This window comes from Mesitornis unicolor, unplaced genomic scaffold (genome assembly GCF_000695765.1).
Source record: "Mesitornis unicolor isolate BGI_N332 unplaced genomic scaffold, ASM69576v1 scaffold2721, whole genome shotgun sequence".
In the NCBI taxonomy this organism is placed as follows: domain Eukaryota; kingdom Metazoa; phylum Chordata; class Aves; order Mesitornithiformes; family Mesitornithidae; genus Mesitornis; species Mesitornis unicolor.
Window position 1 is genome coordinate 49,230 of NW_010165615.1, and position 20,883 is coordinate 70,112.

A 20,883-nucleotide genomic window follows, 5' to 3' on the forward strand; every position below is an offset into this window, starting at 1 on the left:
ATCAATTCGGGCTCTTTAGCAAATTGACTTTCTGTTCTTATTACTTCCATCTATGGGATTATGGCACTATCAAAATGGAATTAAAATGCACTGGCTGTTGTTTCCAGCAACACAAAGCTGAAGTCAACCGCAAAGCAGAAGAAAGCAGTCACCTGACATTAGTAGGGCTACATTACAGCTATCATCTCTGGACTTTAGGTTTTTATCTAAGCAACCACTAGCTTTCAACACGGTCAGGAAAAGTGTAAATTGTATTATAGTAAGCAAGAGCAGAAACAATTAGAGCAAACACTTTACTAGTAGAAACAAATTCTGAGAGGAAAGGCTGAAAGTCTGTGTAGGAGCAGGCTGCCTATAACTCAAGGTCAAACCTAGGTCAGAAGTGAGACCATGATAAAAAAATAAACAATAAAAAATGCATAATAGGGTTTATGCCACAGACTCAGCTGCAGTTCTGGAACCTTCACTGCTCAAGTGCTGGAGAAGCCACAGTGAGTGGGATCTGCAAAATCTTTTCTCGCTGGAGAACAGCAAGAGCCAAAGTCAAGCCCCTTTCCTGTCTTGACATAGCCTTAAAAAACAATCATTGGAACAGGTTCGCAGAGGGCAGAGTCAAACTCAACTTTAAAAAGCAAAGGCTCCAAAACATGAAGAAAGATGGATTAAGAGCTTTGTTTTTCTGGGTATTACAAATTATTTTTTAAGTCAACAGCATTGACTTTAAATGGCACTAGAATAGGGGTTCTGCTGACCTCCAAACTGTAGAAACCTCTTTTTTTCAAACGTGACTCACAGAAGAGCAGAAAAGTCTGCAAGGCTTTAAGAAATATGGTTTGTATTTTAACTGAGACTTGCAAAACCACTTAAGTAAAAAATGCAACAAAAAGCAGCCAAAAATCATGATCTTTCCTCATCTAAATAAATCAAACCAGAAATTAAGAGCAAATTAGGATTTAATTTAGCAGTTAAAAATTAGCAATTGGATTAGGTTTTTCCAAATTACAGCCCATACCACAGATGAAAGTTAAACATATCTTCTGCAGCTTCGTTTTATGCATCCCTACGAATTTGCCAGGTATGCTACTACATAATTTTCTCCAAAAGTCTATTATAAAGACAATTTTCATAAAAATTTGCACATTACTGAACACAAAGCAGCAACTCTACTCATTCATTTCTGGCACAAAGGAGCTGATAAGACTTTTGCATGGGGATGAAGAGTTGGGGACAAAGGTTGTATTTTGGCTTTGTTAGATTTTCTTAGTTTAATTATCAACAGAGGTTTCTTAAACGGTCACTGAGACATTGCCTGTTCTCTGGTGTGTGGCCACCTTGGCTGGTTTATTTCAAATAAAGAGGTACCCCACCTCCAAACTAAGCTGTCCTGCATAACCACCATGGTCCTCTGACCAGCTTTTCACCACTCACCTGTAATTTCATCTCCCCTTCCCTGCCTTGTGGCTGCCCAGAGGATGAAAACAGAAATAAGAGTGATCCTGGCCATTGTATCACATCTCCTGGATAAGCCCTTCATATTGGTTCGTTTCCAAGGTGGTAGAGCTTGATTGTCCTTACATGAAGGCTTTTGGATTAGGGAAAAAGGTGCTGTGGTTTTTTACCTTTTGCAGGTGGGTGATAATTACTGGCAACAGAAACAAAGAGGCTCCGGTGGGAATTTTGCCGGTTCTCTCTCCTTCACACTCCCCCCGGGGAACCTGTCTCTTCTACCTCCTCAGCTTGCCCCCCCCCCCCCCCCCCTTTGTAGAAAAAGGCATTTCTAAATTGCTGGTTTAGTCCATGTTTATTATTCTGAGCACTTATTCCCTTTCACACCATGAACACCTGACAGCCAGGAGCCAGATTTACATACCTCAAATGTCAGGCATATGCATCTTGAATTTCATTTCTGTCCACACATCAGATGATGCTGTTCATAGGTCTTTAATTTTATACTTTGAAAACAAATGAAGAGTAAAAGAAAAAGTTTATGCCATTTTTTCTTGAATTTAAGCTGTTTCACTAGCCGTCATTGTGCTCCTCATTTCATTGCAATTTCAGCATCACATAAACCAGAGCAATGCTAGGCAAACAAGAACCTTATTAGGCTGGGACATGAATCAGGAGATTTGAGAAACCAAAATCTCTTTCTTTTCATTGTGTAAACTGTGAAGGCATGTTCCCAAGATAGATGTCTCTGCAGCTTTGCAACGCAGGACAATAACTTCAGTGCAACATCACATGGCTTATGCAAAGAAAAGGAGTAAACATGAGGAGGTGACACTGAACAATGGAAAATCACAGATACAGTTCTTGGAGCTGAGGCACTGTGTTCAGACCAGTACTTAAATACATATTACATTATTGTAGACAATTTCATGTGGATGAAAGAGGCAGGTGAAGGGAAGAGAGCTGGAACAAAAAACTCTCTCATCTATGTATGTTCAGAATATCAGTAATATCGCTTCTGTAAAACACTGTCGAGCAATCACCATCTCAGCACTCACAAGGTAGGAGAGCTGGGGCCCTGGAGAACATGTAGGGCCAACAAGGGAGTTGCTGGATGGTTCAGGTCCTCTGGCAGAGGACAGAGCCAGGGCTCCGTGCAGTGTCAAGGCACTCGTGAGCTGTTCTTCTGGCTTGGAAGATAAAATATCAAGCTCATCAGGGAAAATAAAAAAATTACTATGGCTGAGTATGATCCTCCAAATTGCAATAACAGACTAACATTTCCGTTCTAAAAGACTTAAGTATACATGCTCGTCTTTAGGACTACCAAAAAACATGGATAACACTGCATATTCACAGCTTAGTGTTACAGCTGGCAGCTGTAGCAGGCTTATGTTCAGCATGAAGCAACTAACAATGAGTTGCAACTTTATTGCAGTAGGCACTTAAATGGTTTCTAAATACAGAATATGCAGAATCCCCTTTTCAAACAAAACTGTAAGTAAAGTCAGTGGGTGTTTAATATACATAAGGAATGGATATAGAATTCATGTGCATTTCAGGATTTACTTCATAATTAGCAAATTCTTTGAGGTTCTGATTCATATCTGCATTATTTCTTCAGTTACAATCATTTAGTCACACAGTAACTTAGTTTTTTAGCGATGTAAATATTGGAAGAGACCATCCAGGCAATTAAGCCTGGATCCTATGCCCTGTACAACCATTTTCACATCCTCCAGACACATTCTTGCACAGTGTTAACTGCAGTAAGTTTAAGATGATGCTTCATATTACTGGAGTTGCTGTAATGAGTTGTGTTTATTCAGCCCAAGTCTCACTCTCCTGCAGAGAAACTAGATAGATTCATCAATCATTTTGTAAAACCTGTACAAGCATGGCTGACTACATAAAACTGTTTTTAGTAACCATTGGAGTATTTCATAGAAAAAGTTTTGGTCTTTTTTCCCTTGTTCCTTTCAACTAGGTGTTATTTTAGGATCCTGGTGCAAAACTTGCTCACTCTTGCTTTCATGGTGAGGAAAGTCAATGGAGAGGAATGAGAAGGAGATGTTTAGTGGAGTAAAAGCCTGGCTATGTGGTGCTGTTAGTAAGTTGGAGTGCCTTCTGAAAGGAGCTCCTCACAGTCCTCCTGGCCCAGTCATCTGAAGCTGATCAGTTCTCCTGGCCCTGTTGTTTATATTTTCTGCAGTTACATTTTTAATGTCTGAATTGATCTAAAGTATGCAATTTATGCAAAGAAGAACTTAATCATTCCCTGATGATAATTTTATGGGATCAAGAGACAGATGGGGTTTGACTCTTCTAGACTGTACTATAAGTGATTCAAATATAGTGGCTGATAACAGGCTTTCTTATCATAATTTTTAGGCATTTATGTCTTTAGACAGATTCACTTTTTATTTAATTAGTCACCTAGAAGATCTTGATCTTTAGAAAATCTTGATCTTTAGGCTAGGAGTTCGACACAGAAAGATCAGTTGCTGGAGCATTTCTTGTTGCTTGGCATTATTTTGTCTATGAAGTAGACTTCAAAGCCCCAAAATGGTCATGATGTTTCAAGACAGACTGGTCTGCATGCAGGAAAGAGGACTATGCATTTGGGCTCCAAACAAGAGCTGCTCTGTGCTCCAGAAACCAGCACACCTTCCCATACACGTACAGGACCTAAAGCTTGAGAACTATTAAGTCATTTAACCTGACCTCTCAAAATCAGCTGTCAGTAAACTTCTCACAAACACCTCTTCCAGACTCCCACAATTTCAATCTAATTACAGCTTGCCAGTCTGAGAAAGGAATGGATGGAAGTGTCACCAGTCCTGAGAAATAGGAAATAAATTTATTTGGGTCAGGAATGCAAAGGCAAAATCATGCTGCTAGCTGCCAATGAGGGTGACAAGAAGTTCAGATGAGACGTGATTTCTATCTGATTGTGTACCCTGGTGCTGTGACTCCCAGTGAATTTTGTCTCACCATCAGAGCAGTCTTAAAAACTGTCCCTGCTGTGACATTTCAGGTGTTCAGTAAGGCTTGAGCTCAAACCAGTCTTTCATTTAGCTAAGGTTTCTTTCCTCTTCTTCACTCCTGATCTTTGCAAAGCCTGCAGAAACTTAATTGCATTTGACCCTGCAGCTGACCTGTCAAAAATGGCTTAAATCGGTCAGACAGGCCAAAAGGCGTTAGAAGAGAGGAATAGGCTGACTTAACCAGAAATAACCTTTTCGCAGCTAAAGACGAAACAAAATAAATCACTGCTGCCATCAGGATACAAACTTCTGAAAGAAGCATATCACGGACACCTTAATGTCTACTCCCTGCAGAGAACTGAACTTCTCAGAAACTGTAGCTATTCAGCTCTCAGAGTTAAAGTGCTAGTCTGTGATTTCAGGGACTTGAATTCCCTGCCCCAGCCATTGACCTCTTGTGCAGCCACAAGCAAGTCACACAGGTCAAATTTGCCACTGCAATGCAGTCACGGTGGAGGTGGAAAGCCCAGTATTTCAGACCTCCTGGAAGCCACAGCTACAATACTATAAATATACTTCTGTTTATGTTACCTGAGAGAAAAGTAGAACAGAAAAAGCACTGTGTTGCCAGCGTATGCTAGGCCTGTGTTAGGATGGACAACAGCTAAACTGGCAAATTTTTGAAGGCGTCCTTGTTTCTCTCAGCTTCAGACACACATCCAAAAAGTGGGATAGTAACACTTGGTCCTTTTGCTGATGTGCTTCAGAGAAAAATGCATTAAAGAGGGACATATATAAATGACAGTAAAATAAGCATTCACTTAAAGCCCTAAGAGTTAATTACCTCAACTGTGCAGGCAGAACAGCCCCTGACTGTATCCAGTGATTTGTTCTGTCTCACCAACAAACTCTTCCTCAGGAAAATCTTTGGGTTTTGTTTTTCCCCTGAACACACACACACTGTTTTAAAGTGACTCATGAGGAAAAAGTTCTTATTGGTAACAGCAGGAAAAAATATGAGTCAGGCAGAGGTCATGCTGAAGCTCTGCCTGGCCTTGCTCTTCCAACTGAGTGCTGGTTGTGCAATCGCAGCACAGAGAAGTTCTTGTTTGCTCCAGTGCTTTGATGGCATGGTCCCATTCCCAATGCCAAGTTTGGTATCAGATGAGAATGTTGATCCCACCTCAGACATGATTTAGCAGTGCTGCAGGGAAGTAAATCCCATCTAAGACTTTCCATACCGTGCTTTTCGTTTTTGAAAGAAAGCTGTCTGGGCAGCAGCTATTGCCCTTTGCTATGAAGGCTTGCTTGGAAGAAAAGTCAGAAGGTCTCCTGCTCAGCATTTCCCCAGGGGGTACAAGGATCAAGTCTACCTGAAGGCCCCATTCAGCAGAGAGAATCATGCCTGGCCTGTATCAGCCCTTCATGATGGAACTGGAGCCCCTCCTTGCTCTGTTGCACTGTCTGGACCATCAGCTCCGTGCACCAAAGGGTCTAGGAACACAGCACCAGCATTGGCTCCACACTTCCTTGCTGACCCAATGCCACACTGCTCAAGAATAACATCTTGCAACACCAGTGAACAGCCCACGATGTGGCTGGACTTCACTGGTTTGTCCCATTGCCACTGCCTGTAACCCATTTTTAACTAAAGGCACCTGGTCCTCCTCTTGAGAGGAAAATAACTTCCCATTTCTTATCCCTCCTAAATCCATTTGACATACAGCTGGGATTTGGATGGGAAGAAAGAGGGCTGTGCATCCAACTGGCAATTCCCCCTGTGAATCCATCTCTTGCACACACATGCAAAACCTGTCTCTGTTAAGCAGATTTGAAGCATGAAATAAACCAAACAAAATATACAATCTGCTTTCACTGTTAGTCAACATAAGATTTGGCCCTTACTTCCACCTAAAAGATATGGAGATATTCACACAGACCCAAGTACACATTTCTGATGATTTTTCTATATTGTTGCAGAAGCTGATTTATAGTCCAAGCCCCAGAAAATGTTTCACAATTTGTGTAAGATCTTTTATTGATGCATTATATTTAAAAGCTGATAGGAAGCATCTCACTTTGAAGAACCTAATAGAAAATTGTTTCTGTGTTGTCCTGAGCCAGCTCAATTACAGAGAAGCTCATGAAGGAAGAGGAGTCTTTCAAAGCACAAATGCTGGACTAAGGGAACTTACTGCAGAGGCAGGGTAAGTGATGGCACCCGCTCCCACTGTGTGAATACTGAGTAAAGACTTCAGAAGAGGTGTGCAAAAAAATAGGACATTTTAACCTGGTTAGAACAAAGAGTTGAATAATTTGTTTACAAGAGGGAATGCAGTAGGTTGTTTCAGGAGTTGTATTGTTTTTGGTTTGTTGTTCGTTTTTTTGTTTTCTCTCCATTAATACCTGTAATTGTGGTTGACCTAGACAAACACTGGATTACTAAGTACAAAAGGCAGGGAGATTTTCAAGTGGGCAGAAAAATACCAGATGACTAAAACACCAAATGATTAAAAACAATCTGGAGTGGAAATATGGGGTAAAGGGAAGCTTGGGATCCAAGGAAAAGAATAAGACCTTTAACTTTTCTGCCAAAATGTAATGACCGGGCAAGTTATGAACCCAAGTCCGTGCCTCTGAGGGAATCTGAAGAAACAGAAAATTCACCAGTAGTTTCAGAGATCTCACTGTATACAGTGAGAAAATGCTTTTCTTTTCCTTTCTCTTTTTTAAACAACAAAAAATATCCCGGCCTGCTGTCAATAGTTAACTGTTATTTTGAAATTATTTCTGTTTTGAAAATGGTACTAAATCAGCGGTGAGATAAAAACCAAAGGTTCTATGGGTTTTCCACACCCTTGCTCCTACCCTTCCCCCAAGCAAAGATTACAAACTACTTGCAAGAGCCCCTGCACCAGGTGTCTGTCAGAACCAAGCCAAGTCTGAACAAATATTCAGACTTGCCCAGAAGGCACTACAGGGCTAAGCCACCCTCTGAATTACTCAGCAGGAGGTGATTAGCATCCTGCTCTGACTCTGCATTTTGACACGTACACATTCGCCATGGTCTCACCCACCAAGTCAGTTCTGTCATCTGGAGCATCTGTTGAATTCAAGCTTTTGCTTAAACAGAGAGGAGCAAAGCTCCAGCCTGCAGAGTGTTTTCCAGCATGCTGGCAGGATTTATTCCATAAGTACTCGTGAATTAAGTAATGGAAGAGTGGAAGTCTAATAGCAGCCTACAACGGGGCCACTGTGTAGGATTGTACAGCCTCCATCCTCGGAGTGGGAGTTTTACATTATACTGGGCAAGCACTGCACTCCATCTCAGAGTTTCTCAGCACTGATATTTCCCCTTCTGATGCCAGGAAAACTGCTGCTCTTTCTACAACCCCTCCTACATGCAGCCCCTGCCTCAGTCAGATAGCACTGCCTGCTTCTCCATGTACTCGGGAAAATAATTCCTACCTCCTAACAGCATCAACTGCTGACACAAACATTGGCGATTTCTCTATGATACCATAGCATAGAGAGGGGAAATAGAAATCTAAATGCTTGGTTTGGAATAAAGATTATATTGCATCACTGGTCGGTAATCCATAAAAGAAACAATCAATCACCACCTTTGAAAACCTAAAAAGGAGAGATGCCTGGCAAGGAGGTTCAATGATTGGAGCGCAAAGAGACTTCACACCAGGTTTTGGCATTCTCAGGTGAAGAGAAATATGTGGTCATGTACTGTAAAATAGGAGGAAAATAATTTTCCTGGTTTTTCTCTTCTTCCAGTTTTCAGATCACAAAAACCCCAACTAAAATTAACTCACTCTATTTAACTAAAAAAAAACCCCACACGTTTTGCCAGATATTGGGAGCTGATATTTAAAGCTCAAAAGGAGATGCTTTTCAAAATGTTTATTGGCTTGTGAAAACAGTGGGTTATTTACTGAATCTGTTCTGCACCCTTAATTAGCACAAATGCCAGTAGGGAAACTTCCTGTGTGCTTTCTCCCATGCTGACCTTCCGCATGAGAAAAATTCCCTAGTGAAAATAGATTTTAATTCCCTCCTTGAAATCAAACATCTGGCTTTGGTTAAGGAGGCACATAACCCTGGCCTTTGTGATATTTGGATTGCAAGTGCTCTGGGGCAGGGAGTATCTTCTTTGATACTTGCTGCCGAAAGTGATTGATAGGGCCTTCAGTTTATAGATATAACAATGATAATGCTAACGCTGAAGGATGATGAGAACACGGTCATTGTCATGATTAACATTCATTTATCATTCAAATGCCAAGTATAATTATCAGCACTCATATTCCATCACTCTTCATCTTTGCAATTAATTTCTATCATATTCTAAAAACTACTGAATATCCTCCTACTTGAGAGCCAGAGCTCATGGACAGATCTGATGCCTCAAACTCTCATTGCAAGATGGAGTCAAGGGTGTCAGTCTTCTCCAAAAGGTAACACTGCTGATATAATGACATGCATGAGTGACATCAGTTTAATGAGAGATAAGAGAATGTGTGTGCACTTCTTAAAAAGTGGGAGGCAAATGAAATAGGGTTGCATCTAGCACATTTTCATTTAGTTCAGTGTTCTTTTATTCTCAGAGATCTGATGGGATGGATGCACCAGGGCTCACTGGCAAAGTCAGGAAAGACTTCAGGAGACTGTACAACACCTCCACGCCTTAGCTGCTAAGGATTTAAAAAAGCAAAAGCTTAGCTGATGACAAGAGTAAATGAATGCTTTGCCTATATGTCCCTGATTCCAAGCAATCGTGCACCTAAGAAGAAAAACATGGAAGGGCAATGTCATTCACTGCTTGCAAAAGATCTGATTTTCATACACCTTGTACCCCCAGAAGCAAAGAAGGACAAGAATACTTAACACAACTTTGGGCACTGGAAAAGATCTCATGATGAGCCATGAGGGCTTATAAACAGCAGCAGATGGGTAGACCCTTAATCATCAGACTGAGAAAATCACACTGATGCCAGTACTGGAATTTGATGCATCCTCCAGGAAGGGGAGAGCACGTTTCCTTACCAGCAAGGTGGAAACCTCATGCTGTGGAAAGACACAGAAAAGTATCCTCATGGTAACAAGTACATCTTTATGATAACAAGGGTCCAGTAAGAAAGCATTTATCATATTGTCCACAACTAAAGCAATATTTCCATGTCAAAAATGGCATGGCTGAGGCAATTTTGCACTCTGAAGAGCACGTGACAGAAAGCAGCCAAAAACTCAGCAAATTGCCTGGAGTTTTGTTTGTCACAAGAGTGATGTAGACCTGGAAAAATGGGCTCTGTATCATTGTCTGGTCCTTAGGGCAAGGAAAAGGAGAAATAGCCAGAACAGTTTTGCCTTTAAGATACTGCTTAAACATCCTCCAAGGGAGATATGACCAAGAGGAGGCAAAGGCAACTTCCAACACCACCGGTATTCCCTTTCTTTTTCCTGTGCCAAGCACAAAAAAGGGAGGTCTAGCTTCTTTTTTAAAAAGCAAACATCTGAATTTTGAAGAATCATGTGCCTACTTTATGCAACCAGCTAATCTCTAACGAAATGGGCTGATTTTCAGTCCAGGGCTGTCTAAAAATAAATTTGGGAGGACTGTTTTCCCAAAAGGGTAAGGGTTATGCACATAACTCAATGTCCACTTGGGAAAAATCTTTTCTGCATTTTTGTGAACAGTGCTAATGATTATCCAAGCAGAAAGGTTTTTTTAATCTGATTTACTTTTAGGCCCTCTTCTGTCTTTCCCCTTTTACATTTCTATCAGTCTGAAAAGTAAATACAGATGGAAGTTTTGCTTAGGTTTTTTGCTTAGCATGACATCTCTGCCATTATATACATTTATTTTTATATACATATATGTTTATATTCACACACAAACATATGCACATGAATATATAAACAGATACAGGTACATGCATATATATATACACACACAAATTTACACATATGTGCAAAGATACAACTATTGCAAGAGGATTTCTATTTGATTCAATAATTAAATTCAAAATTATGGAACTATATTGGCGTCTTTCAACTTGATCTTGCAAACTTCACTTTTCAACCATGATTATTACACTCTTTAAGTATCACAGTTCATACAGAAAGCAACCGTGACAAGGAAAGACCAGTTCTGGCATAGTTAGGTGAGACAAAGGAGAAAAAAAGAAACAGTGGCATGATTTACAGTCTCCGGCAACTGTGTGAGGGAAATGGCTCCCTGCTCATTGGATGCTTGAGCTGGATGTTGTCAGCAGCCTCTAGAAGCTGTTATCTATCACTTTAGTTTAAGCCTTTGACCTGAGCAAGTCTTTACATGCACGTCATAAAGGCAAGTCCCATAGCGCCTTATTAACTTGTTTATTCTTTCCAGCTCTCTGCATTTAAGCTCAATGACATTATGCAATTAGCCGCTATGAAAACAAATGAAACATATTTTGTTTATGCATGTTTAAGGATCAGTTCAAAATGTGTTCTCTTCAAAAAGTATTTGACGGACTGACTTAGGATCAGTTTGATGTCTAAATTATTTTCCTGTACTACAAAAAAAGAAAAAGCTGCTGCTGAGGTTGTGCTTAAAACCATTGAGAGAGTCCAAAAAAATCTGTGACTCGAACATCGAATTTTGATTATTTGGGCAATTTCATCATCTTTCCTATAAGAACAAAAGAATTCATAATTTTTAGGAGGTAGGTGTGAGGTAGATCTTGATATACCATAAAGTGCATCCTGTAGCATATGAATGTATTTTCCATTGAAAAGTCCTGCCCCTAAATTTCAGTCAAGTGATTCAATTATTAGCAACTTCTTCTGGCAAATAAAAGGCAACACATCTCAGCTATGCTACATGACATCTATTTGTATGGGAGTAGGAAAGAGACAGTTACCATGTAAACAAAAGAAAAACAAGAACAAAATCTCACTCACTCAGTTGAGCTCATCACCATCTAAGCCTAATTTTGATTAGCTCTCCCATCAACAGCAGGATCTGCTCTAATAGAATTTACCATAAAAGGAGATTTGGGGGTTTACTGTTATCAGAGGGATTGACCAAATGTTAAAATACCAATGTCAAGAAGAAACTCAGACTATTTGAGACTGCTGATTTTAGCAGGCATTTATTTTCTAAATGTGTAATAGGTCCACCGTGGCTGTCATCAGAATGGCTCTGCATGATTTATTTCATTACCTTCTTCATGGAGTCAGTCCATAAAACTCAATTTCCAATGCTAATGTATTCCCCCAAAAATGCAGACTGAAGACATATACTGGGTGTACCCCAGGTAGTAATAAAAACTTACCCCAGACCAAGAAATCATAAAGGTTTTTGTCCTTCTCTTACCAGCATATTCCAGGAGAACAATGACTTTCAACTTTTTTTTTCTGGGGACTGAATTCAGTCACAAAAATGTCCCAGTCTTACAGGTGATGGTAAATGCTGTGGTTCAAGGGGGTATGCAGCCTGCCTTACTTACCTGACATCTACTGTGGAATTGAGGTCTTCGTATTCTTCTATCAAGCACAGGACATTGTGGTTGTATGGGGTTCCCTTTAAACCAAATCATGCATACTGCATAGGTAATAAAATGTCACCTAGAGATAAATTAGAAAAATTCATAGTTCTCCTTGAAGAAAAGGGAAAAGATTTTTGCATGCCATGTGAAAACAAGATTATTTTAAAATAGTACTTAAAAATAAGCTAAAATTTAAATTATGCTATAATAAGCTATTTAGACTAGGTTCAAGGTAATTCCCACTGAAAATAAGTGGGATGAATTTGAGAAAACACAAGGGTGTCTTTCAGTAATTATTTATGGAAATACAGAAAGAGGAACAGAAACTTGGTCATAAATTTGCCAAGATGAATATAAGGTGTCATTAATGTTTGCTCTCTCTGTATGAGCCATGGTTTCTTTCTCTTGGGGGAATCACAGTGGAAAATTGTAAACAAATTTTTCTCCATAGCATCATAAAATAAATTCCCAGTTCTGTATTCAGTGCCGGAGACATTGCCAGGCAACAGGAAATGATTGCTATATCTTGAGGGAATGCCCTGAATTTATTATTTTTAGGTCATCCGTTAGGGACACAATGCAAAGTTTTGCCTTGATTTTATTCCAACGAACCCATACTTGAAGCTAAACAGATGTCCAGAAATTTCAGCAGACTAAAAGCCACAAATAAATCTCTTTAGCTCACGAAAATCTGTAGCTATCAAGTGACAACAATCAGCATACAGCTTAGCGGAAATTAAGAATCTGGCTATGCCCACTCAACATTACCCTTCAGTCTGCCCCACTCAGAGCTTCAGGATGATCTGTGAGGGTCTTTTCCCTGCTGAAGATTTCTCACGAGCTCTGGACACACCACCACAGCTGCAAGAATGCACCGGGCACATGCATGGCCCACGGCACAACCTTCAGACAGGAATCTGGCCCCAGTAACAGGGAAGCCATCATAACCCTCAGCAAATTTTTTCCAGTGGTTAATAATCCTTGCTGTTAAAATAACCCTGTATTTTCTACTTTCTCCAAGTTACAGCTTCCAGTCCTGGAAACTTGTTAGGTTTTTTGCTATTACATTGATTAACTTTTTTCCTTAAAACATTTTCATAGAAAATGCTTCTTGCTTTCCTATTCTCTTTTTTAATTAAAGAAGAGGTGACTTTGAAAGGTTCAAGTCTTTCAAGCAAGCAGAAAAAGTAAAGCTCTACCAGAAGCTATAAATTTAGCGCAGGGTTAATGAAGGGCTTCAGGGACTATTTACATGCAGAGTTGTATTATATGATTGTAATAGTCCTCTTTACCTTCAGAATTTTGAAATCCTAAACAGAGAGTTCTGTGGTAGTAGTAATGATAAATTACTTCATTTTCAAATGCTTCCTTTAAAATTTAAACGTATACATCATCTTTGAACACAAATTATTAAGAATTTGACATCACAGATTGCATTTTTAAACATGAAATGCTTTGATGTTTACCTTTCTTGGTGGTATTTTACCTCGTTCACCACTGGCTAAAACCACACTTCCAGCCAGATTTTTCATCTTAGCTGGCAAGAGGTAATCTGTTAAGCTATGGTTAACTACAACACTTGTAAAGGCCTATCCACAACCCACCAGCTGCAGCCAACTGACATATGGGGATGCAATTAGGTTGAGCCCAGTTTTTTAATCAATTTACCCAGAGTCAACTGCTGTCCCTGTGTTGTTACACACTCAGGTGTAGGGTTGTTCTTGGTGACTGAAAACACACCTGGGTGGGAAACGGTCAGAGCAGGATGAAAAGCAACCATATCACGCTCTGTGTGCTGGGACCTGCTGCTAGAAAAATAGAGAGCAAGAACTGCTGACTTAGTATCTGAAAAATTCAGCAAACATGCTGGTCCAGGACATCTCCTGACATCCTCTGCTTGCAAGAGTTTTTGTAGATACCTGGCTGCACTTTAAAACAGCAATGAAAAGTCACGGTGACCTTCCGCTGAGCTAACTCATGGCTAAGGAAAGCAAGTCACATTACAGCAGCAGAGTGAGTGAAAGCCTCCAGTTCATGCCCTGAAAAGCTGTAGTGCAGTAAAGACAAAAGGAAAGAAACCACCTGGAACTGAGGAAGGTGAGGAGAGGAAATCAAGGAAAGAAAGTAGAGAAGAGGAAGGCAGGCAGGCAGGCAGGAAGGAAGGAGGAAGACAAATCTGTATGCTGCTAGAAATAGCATTTCTTAATTCCATATAGACTGTAATGCCTCCAAAAGACCCAATTAAGGCAATGGAAATGCAGAAGCGGTAATGCAGAGATGAATCATCTGACCTAAAACAGAGAGAATGCTGAAATATGTATAGAAAGAAAGTGTGTCATTTTAGCTTTAGTAGCAAAATAATTCCAGATATAATCTTTAAAAAATGTTTGGCCAACAGAAACCACAAGACAATATTGGTTACTATAGCTTTACTCAGGTACAGCAGAGAATTCATCGTATTACAAAGCTATAGTTTAAATTGGAGAAGTCTGCCCTTCTACAGGTCTCATATATACACAAAAGCATTACACAGTATCACATATGTCAGCCAATCAATTAATTGACGCTGTCAATTAAGGATACAAAATAATCTAAAGATCAAGTTATCAAGTTTTTAGAACAGGATGTCAAACATGTCATGAATGTCTTTTCCAGGTCAGCTTTGTACTAATAAATAAAATGAGACCACAAACTAACTCTCATCAATGTAGGTCTGCAGCAGTTGTAAAGCAATTGAGAAAAAGTTTCCAATGCAGAGAGCCTGCACATATTCCCAGAACTTTTACAGCCCTAATTTAAATGAAAAAATGTCCAGCTGGGGGGGGGGGGGAAGAAACCCCCACACATATCCAGGCAGCTGAGCTGCCTGCCAGAGAGAAGAGGACAGAATTTATTTTCCACATCACACGTTTCTGCACATTCCTGGGAACAAATACACCCCTTCAGTAACTGCAGAGTCCAGTGACAAGATTGCAGAGGCCAGATTCCTCAACCACGGATGACAGGATTTAAGACTAGCTCTAAATCACTCTAACCAGCCCTCTCTTCTAGTCTGGAAAATGCTGCTCATCTCCCCTGTGAGTGTGTAAGGTTCCTGCAGCAATTCCCCCATATGCCGTCCTGGCAGCATGGCACCCTCTGCCTTTTTTCACTTTGACTACCTCCATCATCCACATACAAAGGGAAATTTATATTTTCACCATGTTCTCTCCAACAGGAAACTGGTCTTCTGTATTTAAAGACAACTTTAACTACTTGGTTCTATGATAGAAATAGGAGGAGAACTTAAGAGGAGAAAGAACGGCCACATACACTGAAACACAATAGTAGGTCTTTTTTACTCCCCACTGTGACTCTCAATATTTTCTGCACTTTAATTAGCCATCTGATAAGCGCCACCATCTTGTAATCCAGTGTCAAAACACACCTGCATAACCCTAAAGCCTATTTCAACCTAAAAGCCAATGTCAAGCTAAGATTTCTCTAGTCCTGAGCCATCAGATAACCATAGTTAGTGAAATATCTTCTCATATCTGCAGTAAAAACTATAATGCTTCAGGCATACAAACATTACAAAGTAAAAAGACAAAACAAAACAAAACAGTTTACAGCACAGATATTTATGCACCTCTTCAACCTTTTTGCAATCCAGCTTCACAATCCATGCAGATAAACATCACATCACATACTCAGTGTCTTGTCGCAATGCATATCACATGCACTATAATGCTTAGGCTTCAGTGCAGTCTGCCCAAAAGGACATTATCTGTGAGGTGGAAGCCCACAGCTACAACAAAATCAATGCTCAGATACTGTGCACTGAGACATGTCCAGTCCAGGTCCACCACCATACAGCCCTAGCTCAGTCTGCAGAGCTGAGGTATGCTGCCTGAGGTCCTCCTTTCTACATTTCCATCTCATTGATCCCAGCTCTTCCTAAATCTGATGCCAAGTGAGGATTCTTGGTAAGAGACCTGCTGCTTAGCCAGCTGTGTAGGGACCTCCCTTAGGGCTTCAAACTTGGATTAAAACTCAGGGTAGTCTGGCCATTAATTTATTTTTTATGAAGTGCCGTTTTGTATTGTTTCGTGGTTATTTTTCCCCCAAGAAGTCCCATGACAACACCAAGGGAGATGCCGCAAGATGTCATCAGATTGTGGAGAGTCTGGCAACCAAAGCAGTGCAGTTCATGTGTGTGATTTCACCATTTGAGAAGTTTTCAACTGGAAAAATGTGTCTTGCACTTCTCCAGTATGTATTTTAGTTGTGCTAGTCATGTGCGGTCTAAAGCTACCATCTCTGCCAATGTAACTAAGAGAAGGGCATTGGAGAAAGTAATGTTTGTATATTTGAGGGAGGGGAAGCCAACTGTGTGATGGCATTGCCAAATTTTGCCTCTCCACATTCAGCATCCAAAATGACATATATGCATAGTGCTGTGTAAACTCGTGTACCTACCAAATGCCTAGAATATAACACATTACACTCAGTTAGGACCCAAGCAAGATGCCTGATACTGGAGAAGTAATCAGCCTTTCTGTTGTCCGTATATAACTGGCTCATTTATAATGAACTGCCACACAGAACTGGGGGGAAGAGTGTCAAATTGACCGAGAAGGAGGTCAGGCAAAAAAGCCTCTTCCAGAGGACTGTTTCTGTACTTCAGAACTGTAAAGCAACATGTACTAAATAAATGCCAATTCTGTTTTGGGTCTGAACTCACCATGCAAAGAATGTAATTAGACAGTACAGAATTGACAATAATAAATTCAGCCAGTAGCATGAGCATAAAGACATCAATAATTTGGTACCTTGGTTATTTCTGCTATGTCACTTCAACTTTCTACTCAGTAATGAATAAATCAGTATGGAGACAACATCAGTAAGACTGAACTGGCCATAGAAGTGCAAAAGTTGACCTGCAGTTATTAAAGGGCTGTATTTCTGTATTCACAGCCTGAAAGCAAGTTTCAGTTCCTCATCTCAAATCATGGTCAATCTTTGTAGAGCACAGAAAGGCACAAGAATGAGCTTAAAGTTGTTATAAATCACAAGCTTTCCTCAGAATACACATTTTGTAGTCTTAGGACCAGCACATTAACATCCCATATGAAATGACTTCGTGACACAACAGCACCCTCGGGTATAGTACATGCACACACACACACACAAACAGCTTTTTGACTGCACAAGCCAAAAAACACCACCTAGAAATAATATTTCTGGCACTATTTGATGAAATAAAGAAACGGACACAGTTTTTCAGCAAGCCAATAGGTTTACTTCCTAACATTAGCATTTTTTACTTGATGAGAAATTACAACAAATCATCTCTAACATTTGCATACAATCTTCTGAAAAGAATCTACCCAACATACACCACGTTCTTGCAGCATCTCAGCGATGCACAAACACAATTGCACTTGCTACAACTCTGAAAATTGCTGTCCCTCTCTGTGTAATCTCTAGCACAAAAGATTGTTGTATAAGGCTGAACTGTCTGACTGATATTGAGGAATTAAAGCATCAAGCTGACTTTTAAAATGTAGCATAGCTCTAATAGCTCTTTGTTGCTCTCTCTGATTCACTTATATAAACCTTCTAGAGAACTGAGGCTACAGTCACAGTGCTTTCTGCCAAGAAACTTGATCCCTGAAGCCACATTTACAGGAAAACAGGATGATAAACATACTTACTGTACTAATGCAATATTTCGCACTATCATTCCATTTATTCTTCCTGAAACTGTACTTTGCTAAACATGAACAAAAGCATGAGACTTCCTTTTTTGTATAACAAGCACAAGATACTTCATTTTTCTTTGCTTTTCCTTGCTTGGAGTTAGCATACGGACAGAATTATACAATACGCTTGCCATATCATCCATATTTCTCTTTGTTTTTTCCTGAATTTCTTCACCTACAGTCAGTCAAAAATAAAGAGCCAGGATGCACACACGTGTAACTAGGAAATCAAAGCCACTTTTTAATATTGTCTTACACACTTCCACTGTAATCAGAATACTCTGGATTTTATTTTTAGAAGACTCAGACACGAAACTCCAGCTGAAGTTAATCAGTGCTGTGAAAACTGATAACATGAAGTTGTGCCCTATCTGCTGCACCGTGACAGATTTTGTATTTCAGTTGCCCCTACAGCTTTGTATCAAAGTGTTTCTCAATGTATCCACGAATGGCTTACTAGTTGCAAACAAAGATACATTATTCTTTTAAACAACAACCACAGTAGCATGACCATCTGCCGGCTTAGAGAACGCATACCTTAATATCTGTAGCACACAGCTGTGTGAATCATTGTCCAGCCCAGGGAACTACCACCTATTTACGTAGGTATGTGTTTATTACTACTTAGCAGTTTTCTAGGGAAATATTACTAGTTAGCTGGTCGTTGTCCAGCAGCGTTTATCTGAAACTGTCCGAGCCGTTAGGCATGTGGATTCAGAGTGGAAAATATTAACTAGGTTGTGCTATTTGCAAAAGAATGAAGGTGACAGCTAAAAAAGATCAAAACTTGGCACTCAGAAACTGCAATACCATGAATGAAGACAGTTTTACATTATACTGGTTTAGTTATTTTCCTGGTAAGAAATTTGACTCTTCAGAGTGAGTCTTGCCCATGTACCTTGCATCACACCACTTATAGATACACTGTGATTTTTGTAAAATTGTCATTGTTTATCTTACTCCCTGGTTGCCTCTCTGAATACTGACAGTGTCCATATTTTTGTGACAAGTGACAGGTTTTAACTAGAAAAAGTAAGATTTCTTTTTACCTGCTAGAAGTTGTTATGGGAGGTTACATATGAACATATTAGGGGAAAAAAATTATAATCCAGGCCCCTTTTTCCATGCACAGCCATCAGCAATGAGAAACTGGTAGAAAATTCTGTGTCTGTATTTTGGCAAGTCATTAGGTTACCTGTGTTTTGGCAGAGTGTCAGAATATTTGGAATCAATAAAGCTAGAGTTTCCGGAAACATTTCCTGCATTCAACAGTGGCTGAGAGGGACTGGATCATTCAAGTGTTTTCCACGATCACAAGTAACAGTGTTTCACGTCCCGGAAGGTATGGGACAGGAGCAGGTACCTGAAGGAAGTGGGTGAGAGCCACAGCACCTCCTGCAGCATTAGCATTTGCTCTACTGACAAGATTTTCAGGGCTAACTAAGAAAAGAGGTAGTTTCCTAGATATTAATTACCTCCCTCTGCAGTGTGCCCTTGGCAGTAGTCACCCCAGAGTTTTTGGTGGGAAAGGAGACAGACATAACCCTCTGGCCCCCGGGGACTGCGTTTCTGCTATTACAGCAGCTATGGGAGAACCGTCTGAGTTTGAAAAGCCACGCTGCCCAGGAGGAGGGGATGTGGCAATAGCATATACTCCTAAACTTAGCGAAGTACTGAATGGACCTCTCTGTATGGACACAGGACTCAAAGAAAATTTACCAAGACGAAAAATGATAGGATCTATTCATACTCAAGGTTCTCTCACCAAAATGAAGCAAAATTAGACTGCACGACATTCTTTCTGAGGTGCTTTCTTCTTCCTTCAATCTCCTTCCTTCTCTTACCCAAACCCAAGCTTTTCTCTGCAAAACTCTTTGTCAGCTGCTAACATAGGAGTGCCTAAGGGTATCTGAGATACTTCTAAAGCTTGCTAAAATAAAATAACTTGATGTCATTAGTTTTAAATGAAACACACAAGGTCCAAACCTTCTCTGAAAAGTTTTTAGGGGTCTATACGTCAAAAACGGCCGAAACTACAAATCTAGAAAAAGACAGCCTGGCTCCAAGATATTACTTTATTCCAAATATCTTTATCCTGATAATTAAAAAATGTTAGTATTAAAACCCCAAAACTATTCAGAGTACACAAGTTGTACTACAGTACAATATTTGCATCACAAAAAATAGTAATTTACACATACAACTAATGCAAGTGCACACATGTAAATTTTCTCACAAACTCCATGTATAATCACCTATATTTTTAAAATAGTTTGCTTCACATTCATTTTGCAGGGTTCAGTTTTTAACTGAATTCCAGTGATTAAGCTTGCTGGCAAGTATGATCAAAAGTTAATCTGAGCAGCTATTGGATACTCTGAATGAAAAACAAATCTTATACTGAACAAACACGCATCTGGTAATAACAGCTGCAACCACACACACATAGATGAAAAATATATCAATCTGAGCGCTTCATCAAAGCATTTAAAATTAGAAATGCTTGAAAAAACTGTTCATAAGCAAGCTATTCTTGAAGACCAAGAAAGCATTCAAATAATTGTGAATGGTTTGGTTGACAAAATTAACCTACTTAGAGACAACTTAAACCCCAAATAATTCTATAGCATTAATCGCTTGCCTAGATTTCATTAGAATAAAGAAAAATCTATTTATAGGGAACTAAGGCATCCACACAGCCTTAATAACACCAAGTAAATCAGACAAAATGATGAAATAGTCAGATTAAGTCTCATGTCCCTTCAAACCACAAGATCTTTGAAATTTACGTTCAACATTTTCTCAAATCACCTGCTTAACGAAAGAACCACATAGAGGAACTGCTGTCTGGTGCCAGCATTATGCAAGTGGCTACGTGGGCTCTATTCTAATGGCTGCACATTCCCTAGGGAGACTGAGAAATTAAAAACACTGATAATAAATACCTGCACCATAAAACATTCATATGTATGTGTGTGTGTGTGTGTGTGTGTGTGTGTGTGTGTGTGTGTGTGTGTCTGTGTGAGTGTAACACTGTAAAGAACGCATTTTTTTTAAAGCAGGTTAATTGCAGGCCAAAGGTCCTCCATCTGTGACACAGGCCCTTTAGGAGACCTCTGGATGAGAAAATAATTACGCAAGACCAACTTGGCTGAGAAATAACTC

General features: G+C 39.8%; 1 protein-coding gene across 1 annotated transcript in view; it reads right to left on the bottom strand.

Annotated features, from left to right (window-relative positions):
* The window catches only part of UMODL1 (uromodulin-like 1), a gene marked incomplete at its 3' end in the record, with an annotated part of 49,677 nt that extends 48,173 nt beyond the window's left edge, over positions 1-1,504 (bottom strand). The window contains 1 exon segment of the mRNA XM_010194676.1: positions 1,429-1,504. Within this exon segment, the coding sequence (XP_010192978.1) occupies positions 1,429-1,504 (76 nt within the window).
* Positions 1,505-20,883: the final 19,379 nt, after the last annotated feature.